Raw genomic sequence first — 8809 nt, forward strand, 5'->3', positions numbered from 1 at the left:
TGTCTCTGTTCTGTGCAATACCACGTGACTCTCGATATATCATTTCTGGCTATAGACTTTCTTTAGCATTATAATGGCTTAGTGAAAGTGAGGTTTACTGTATGTTGATATCATGCCGCAGTAACAGCAACTGGATTTCAAAAAATCACTTCAAAGTGTACTGACTTAAAATAGGTACTGCTCTATCCGTCATTATGTATTTATATGCAATTTAATTCTCAAAACCGTTAGCTCGAGGATTTCAGCGATTAAAATTGTACACGTATAGTCAGACTGGGGTCATCTTGAAGGAAACTCAAAGATATCCTGGCTTAGTTTGCGACGTCGCAAACATACTGAATAAACTATATATGACTCCTTTAATGTTTACAGAATGAAACAACCGAGAAAGTATTATGTTTATCAATATTATTTCCTACGGATTGTAGACACACAGAAATCTTAAGATGCTGCATATAATTAGTATATGGTCAAAAGACGAATTTACTAAGCAATAGTGATTATACGGTTTGAATGTTTAACCCCAAATTGGGTGTCAAACGACATTCCACAAGGCTCAGAGGTTGCTTCAGACGTAACACTACCTCTGAACGAATGATGTGTCTGTAAGTGTAAATATTCGACAAAGTTGACTTTCCATTCATTTGCAACTAAAGGTAAACTCCGCCTAAACTCCCTCTCCTCAGTTAACATAGATATTTTCCCGAGCATGATTCGAACCTGCAATCTCTCTCTCTCTCTCTCTCTCTCGCTGTATGACAACAACTAACCATTTAGACCACATACGACTGCTACGTACAGGTAAAACAATTAATATATAAAGTTACCCACGCGAATAGAAATATACGCAGAACACCCTTTGGAAATGCAGTATAAAAATATGATTGATTTGGCTGGACCACCAACAATAATGTGAATTTATTTTTATATTGGTGCTTAAATTTTACCGAGGACAGGTCGAAGTTAACAAATCATGATTCCTCTTTGAGAATTAAACAAACATATAATCGTCATGTTCGATCGGTCCGTCAAGCTGAATCAAGAAATCCCATTTAAGTAAGGTTAAGCAACTGAATGACGGAAATTTTATACAAATCACATTTTGCGATTGATAACATAACAATGAGATTCGGCCAGGGTAGTGTCACCCATCAAATAATAGTGACGTTTATATATATATATATATATATATATATATATATATATATATATATATATATATATATATATATATATATATATATATTCATGTGGCGAATAACAGTCCTTTCAAGTGCACTGCTTCCAGCAAGGGATCACGTTTGTCAAGGATTGATTAATATAAATATAATAAACTGACTACGAACAGCGCAAAACTGCGCATCATTTGTTTCTGGTTGAATTAACCACCTCCGATTTGCTCAAAAAGCAAACTTGGATGTTTTTGGAATGTGATAATACCATATGAACGAGATCAGGAGTTTTTCCTCGATGACTCAGCGGTAAAAACTCAATGGTATATATAATGAGAGTAGGAGGCCGGATTATATTCATCTGCTCATTTTTTCTTGCCAGTTTTAAAATATGCATTACTCTTTAATGCTGAATAAATGACGTAAAATACTTTCAAAAAAAATATTGGACAATATATTTCCTAAAACAAGTTTCTCTTTTTTCAGATCGTATTGCAATGTTCCGACAAGAAAAGCAAGCAAATCTTGATGAGTTTAGGAGGAATGTTCAAAAATGCTCACACATAGCCCTTGGGCGAGAGAAAGGTTCTTATTCTCACCATCTATTAGTATCAGAAGTTTGTAGCTATGCAATAAAATGCATTGAATATGGTTCTCCTGCTGATCTGACAAACACGACAAGTTCTGTAATAGGGAAGTATTGGGGTACAATCCAAGAAAGGCTCATCACGTTCGATAAATTATTCCAGCCAAATGCATCGAGCGTGTTTCTCGTGTATTGTGAGGATTACCCAAATACAGAAGAGAACAAGGATGCAGCTATAACACGTGCTAAATCCCGTCTAGGAGAAAAACGGTATTGTCTTACTTGTAACAATTGTGAACACTTCGTCACATGGGCTCTGACGGGTAAACCGATAAGTCTTCAGTGGAGAGATGCCAGCCCTGCTCAAAGATTTAAAGGAGACATGTTAGCGACGGCAATGTCTGAGAGCTTGAAGGATGTGAAATTGATTTTGCAAAAATACCTTCCTAATGAAAAACCCCAAATATTTTCGAAATACCTTTCCAAGTTGAAGGCGAAATGCTTGAAATACTTGCCAGAAAACACAGCTTTTGACCGACTGAAATCCCGTATATCATCCATAAATGAATTAGACGTATTATTACTCATAATATACTCGTCATTGAAAATCGTGACCTTCAGCGTTGAAGGGGAGCATACCCCAGCAGAGTACACTTTGGAAATCATCAAGATTGTTGGATTCCAAATAGGTTCCTTACTATTTGGAATTAATTCGCAATTATTGGAAATTTTAGAAAAATTGTACTTATGGATAAGGAATTGTATAAGCACTGTGGATTTGCTCAGGGAAATTTTTAAAATCCTTGTATCATATCTCGTACTTTTAGCTCTAGCAACCTATTTCCCCAGTTCCATTCCATTCCTTTTTGCAACATTTAAAGGTTTTTCAATTACAGTTGTGGTTTCGTCCGTGGCTGGGTTTTTATTTGACATAGGTCACTCAATACTATGTGCAAATCATTGAGATAAAGGGAACTAATCGATATTCCGATGACTTGAGGAGCGAATTTTAAGGTTTGAAATTTTCCACAAAAGTGACGTCAATTAAAACTCAAGAAATAATAATTTCAATATATATATATATATATATATATATATATATATATATATATATATATATATATATATATATATATATATATATATATATTGCCGTACAGATTAAATAATGAGTAACATATTCGTTTAACACAAGTCATATCTAGTGATACTACATTGTTTTATTCTCTTGTTCATGCATAAGTCAGATGATCATGCTCATACTGCAAATCGAGGAGACTGAATCGTTCAGGCTCCTGTTCGTTTACCATGTGCTCTGTTTGGAATACTGGTAGTTGCCTTGTCTAAACATCTTCGTTTTGACGGTTCATATATCGTCCCATAAGTTCTTTTGGAAAGGTTCGTTTAAGAAGGAGTGTTATGATTCATTGTATTCTATTAAATGAAGACTAATTCCATCTTTTGACAGCAATATCTTTAAATTTCTTAGTATTATAGTAGAGTGATGGAATACAAATAGGCATGTTTCACAACCGTACATTATTGGAGCCACAGTTATCATGCAGATCGAAAGCGGGATTTCACGTGTATGTATCGAGCATGTTATAAAATAACAGCGATGGACTAGCATAGCTTAAAAGCTGTTTTAGCTCTGGTATTGGTTGTCTGGACCCGGATAGAATATCATGAATAATACGGAAAGCAGGTGTACATTCAAATGTTCGAGCCCTCGTCAGCTTAAGCCGATACACTAAAAACATATCGTAACTCTAGCATCATTATATAAAAAATGTTTGGACAACTTAAGGAGTGTATTTAGTATATATATATATGAAACACAAATTCTCAATCTTGACGTAGTAATATGTCGTAATATGTTACCCTGATGATCAAACTGTTTTTAACATTTTAGGTCATGATATGGAAGTCTAGGATTTATTTGGGAGAGTGACAATCGATCTTGTGTCGTTGCTTTATTCATGTTTCCTCCTTTCTACTCACTTCTATCCATCTTCACACCTCTACCATTCCTTTCCACTCTTATCCTTATTTCCATTTCTATCCTTCCTTTTCACTTCTATCCTTCTTTTCACTTCTATCTATGGGCCGCTTTTGAGCCGGCGCCTTGAAATCTCCCTGTAGGAATAAGACAAAGGACATAATATGTTTGTATTGGGGCTCTACCTTCTGCCAACCGACCTACTTCTCTCACATATGTTCAGTCAGAATAATAGGCGACCAAGCTTTCAACGCCCATTATAAAAGTATAAATTTCCTTACATGACTTATAAAGTTTCACCCCACTACGTAAGAATAAATACTACTTCTCCGAATATGGTAATATACTGTCTTAATGTCGATACTTTCTATACAGTACTTTACGACATAATTAATGACATAATTAATGACACTGCGTTAGAAGCATTAATGAAGACATAGCGAAGTGAATCTTAATCTAGGTTCGCTCGACTATAAACCTACCCTCGTTGCTTTCCAGTAAAAGCAAATACACATCACAGTGCAGATATAATTACAGATAACTGCATGCCACACAATCCACTTGAGTCAGTTAGCTACAAAATTTGCCTAGGATATGATCATACCTTTTGAAGCTCTTAAATTCCAAATTCAAAGTTCTATAGCGATCCAATCCTATCCCACGGATTACTCGGAGTGGTTTGTCCTTTCAATTCACCTGCACCATCCCAGTTCCTTACATCTACAGCACAGAGATCACAACGATAACATTTATTCTCTATCCACATTAGCTAGTGCACTGTCGAATTGAATGAAGTCTTCATATGATGTCCCGTTTCATAGGATTTAAGTCAATTATCGCCTTTTGGCATGCACGTCTCGTTCTTTTGCACGAGTTTCCGAGCCACTTAATTTGTTCGGTTGTCCACCATTATCACGGCACCACAGCAAGCCGAAGAAAGTAGGGGCGCCCCGAATGCCCCTCTTTCGTTGAAGGCAGTCACCGTCCATACAAGCAACACCAGTTTATTTGAATTGTTTCTGATTTGCACAGTGATGTCCCTAACCTACCGCCAAACATGTGATAGTCACATCCGATTCGAATATTCATAAGTTGTGATTTTTCCAAATATGCAACAGTTTATTAATTTGTCGTGTATTGTGCGTACTTTAATTTTTCAAAAGATTAGCCACATCGTTCCAGCTTACAGTAGCCATCCATTTTCGCGACCTCATTTCGTATTTCGACATCGTGAATTTGAAAGTAATCAATCAGGATCCTTGCATGGCCAAACAAGTTTAGGTCTAAAGGGAGCTTTTTTCCTCAGAATGAAACTCCTATGTGATAATCTTGTATTTGTGATATATGAGGGTGGGATGCCATGCGTACAATACTGTATTTAAGTTATAGATGTCCCTGTTTTATGTGTATGTTTGTTATATTATATGTGTGCTGTATAAATTGGCGTGTTTCATATTGTGGATTTTTGAGTGAGTATTTTCGGGTCTGGGTTTGTTTATTGGTAGTGGAAATATCTACACTATATGTTTGGTTTTGGTCTTTTGTTTATTTGGGTAGCAATTTCTTTTCAGTTTCCTTCTTTTCCAGAACCTTCTTTAAACTCGGTTCTGTGGGTCTTCTATCGTCTGCTGCTTTTCATAATACTTGCTGGTTTTCGCTCCTTTCTATTATTTAGAGTCGAAATAAAACTATTTTGATCTTTATTGATTCTCTTGAAAAATATGTTTATTCAGTCTGCAATGGATGCTGATGAACTTGTACAATATGTATGTGATTAAGACATCGGTATCCAATTTATATTTTATAGGGTAATAAACGTTTGCTAAACAAGTTATATCATCATATTTATGTGCGGACAACAGTTCGTCATAGTTATAAGAGCAGTTAATTGCTTTGAACAAATAATGGCAAATAGTTTTGGTCATTTATGTAAAGAATATAATTTCTGATAGTATACTCGCATTTCTACCAGAATTGTTTCCATTCTGAAAATCTATCAGTTTCCTGGATTTTTTTCATTTAGCATTTCTTTTTTCAGAACTGCTATAGCTTCTGCTTATTGCATAGTTTTGGAATATTTACTCAGTTCACTAGACACTCGAGATCACACGGATCTTAGGATTGTATATTTATATTTCTTCCCATGTTATTCGTTAAGTTCTCTTTAATTTCAGTAAAGTATGCATCATTTAGTTGACGTAATTCCTATCTTTCATTTAGTGGCGGGACCAGAATTATTATTTGGGTGCGGGGGTTCAAACAAGCAGAAGAGGTGTCTATTGAGCAGAAAAACACAGAGCGGGCCCCAGCAAATTGCCCCCGCAGCTCCTACTTTGTCATCTTTCTAAAGTATAATGTTAACCGCTTAACTGTTAAGAAAGCTCATTGTAGGAAATGTTCCATATTTTTGGAACCGCCTCTACAAATTAAAAAATTATTTGTACCCAGTCTTCTCTCCTCAATACATTTACATGTATTAGGATAGAATATTTCAGTAAAATTATTAGGATTGACTTTTTCTCTAAATTGTATTGAAAGTAATTTTTCAGTCAATTATATTGAAACTGATTTTTCAATAAATGATATTGAAATCAATTTTATTTATTTATGGACTACATGTATGTATTATTTTAATACATATTGTGCTTTTTTGTGAAATGGTAAAAATCTCGTTCACTATATAACAGTTCTTTTCTATTCTAAGGCAGCCACTTTTGTGCTGAGCAAGTAGATTCCTTTTGGCTGAGTATACCAGAAAGAGTCCACGTGTTTTCTTAAAACATAAGCTGTTACAGCAGATTGTTTGTATGATGTCGTATGCAGACAGAATATCTGCTGTAAGAAAGACAGTGGATCTCTCTGAGTTTCTGGTAGAGAGTTGAAAAGCGTAAAATGTATCTTCTTATTTGGTCTCGAGGATGCACCATAAACTTGAGTTTAACCGTGAAACCGCAGTGCGCAAAATTAGTTCGTTGCCAGAACTCAAAAATCTATCTTTTTACAGGTAAGGAACTGTCTGTATTGTACAATTTTCTATACAGCATAAGGATTTTGAATGTTTAAGATCTTATGGTAAGAATTCAGTCTAAAATTGACATGTTTGCAACATTTGTTGAATATTATTTTTCTATTCTATATTATAATATATTTGAAAGTTTAATTATATAACGAATTTATATATACTTGCATTTACACTATTGATCGTTGTAAAAGATGAATTCACCACCAGTTTCATGTTCAGTAAAATACTTTTCTACAAATGATTATTGAATTAGTCTCAAATATTGAATTTTTACACACGTTTGGCTGTTATTAATGTATTCGATATTAAATTATTACATACTATTCTAAAAGATAGAAGTTATACGATTATATGAAGTTGGTAAGTTTGAAAGAATATTGTAATTTTATATGCATTTCCTATATCCAAAATGTAAAGTTTATGTAGACGTAATTCTTTGTGTAATTCACTAAATCAAGTATGTCAATAAAATTAGTTCGTTGCCAGAACTCAGAAATCTATCTTTTTGCAGTCGTTTCCGTACCTTCGCTTCCCCAAAGATATTGACATATCTACACAGTTATGAGTGACACCTTCTTAAGAGAGCCTGAAGTCTTTGTCTCCTTCTCTTTCTCTCTAACTATGGATAAAGACATTTCTTAAGTTATGAGGAAATCCCGTTCATAACAGATAGTCGTGAAAAAAGGCTATGCGAAGTCGTATCCTAACAAGTTGCCTAATATTTTCATAATAAGTGGTGGACGAATATCATAAATTAAAGTGTTACTACGAATAATTATGATCCACGGGAACGATTCTCACCAAAACCTTTGTGACCAGCAGACTTCTCTCCGCCTAGTTATGTCACATCAACACCCAAAGTTACAACCCCGCATGATTCACAAGACCGATTCCTGATTCCAACTACTTCGCTCCTTTTGGAATGTCCCGCAACTATCCTCAAATCGCAAGTAACAATGTATGTGCCATTACCAACGCCCTGTCCAGTTCCAATGACTCACATTCCATTCGACTATGGCTCATTTGATCCTACACCGACGACTACCAAATTCCAAGCTAGTATTTTACGCAGACAACTACCAAACCCCAAGCCAGCAACAGTAACCCTTATCAGTGACTACCGCCAGTGCTAAAGAATCCTAATAGTACTCTTACATGACAAACTCGTTTCACAGAACATGTGCCTTGAACATTCTGAGTTTAGCCGTTTAATTTAGTTAATGTGACTCATAATACTATAGTTTTTTTCTTGAAGTTCACCTTTTCGCTGGAAACATCAGATGGTCACACAAAGGTATGTCTGTTATCAAATTAGATGCTTTTAAAGGTGAACAATCTCAGAATTCTGTTAAATGGTTTGATCATTTTGTACAATGGGCTCAATTTTATGACGTATCTGAAGTTAACGTTTTGAATGCTTTTCCTTTTCATCTTCAAGAGCATGCTAAAGTATAATATGATTCATTATCTGATACTGTTTAAAATGACTGTTTTAATCATGTAACTGCCTTTAAATCAAGGTTTCACATTGACGATATCATTTTAGATTTTTCCATTTTCACAAACTAAACAAGAGTCTTCTGAAACAGTTTTGAACCATCTAAGTCCTCTTTTACAAATTTCAAACCCAAAACTATCCTAGACCAAATAATGTTAGCAGTTGCATTGAAATGTTTAAAACCAGCTATTAAAAGAATAGTCATGAATAAAAATCCATTAAACATGGATTATTTACGCCTAGCCGCAATTATAGCAGAGTAATCAATTGTTACCACTGATGACATTGATTGGTCTACATTTTACGCCCGTTCAAGAGGAACTTAAAAAATAAATTAAAGATGAAATTAAAACTGTCAGCTCAGACCAGAACATAGAAAGCAATACATTCTCTCACTCTTATGTACATGTCACAAAGAAACCATTTCGGCCTCACAGCTCTAACTCTGACTATCATAATTTGTCTTTGCACCCAACCAAATTTTCAAATTTTCCTCTAGTTCAGATTCCCTTTTCTCGTGAGAACTATCCAT

General features: G+C 34.9%; 1 protein-coding gene across 3 annotated transcripts in view; it reads left to right on the forward strand.

Moving 5' to 3' along the window:
* The window catches only part of LOC149799687 (uncharacterized), a 29019-nt gene extending 20654 nt beyond the window's left edge, over positions 1-8365 (forward strand). For 2 of the 3 annotated variants that reach the window (XM_089959044.1, XM_089959045.1), the window contains exon 2: positions 1659-7279. In XM_089959044.1, the coding sequence (XP_089815170.1) occupies positions 1670-2722 (1053 nt within the window). In that variant the 5' untranslated portion in view covers positions 1659-1669 and the 3' untranslated portion in view covers positions 2723-7279. The other variant, XR_016421199.1, reaches the window with a different exon arrangement.
* Positions 8366-8809: the final 444 nt, after the last annotated feature.

Source organism: Sinohyriopsis cumingii, chromosome 5, assembly GCF_028554795.1.
Source record: "Sinohyriopsis cumingii isolate HCF-2022 chromosome 5, ASM2855479v2, whole genome shotgun sequence".
Classification (NCBI taxonomy): Eukaryota; Metazoa; Mollusca; class Bivalvia; order Unionida; family Unionidae; genus Sinohyriopsis; species Sinohyriopsis cumingii.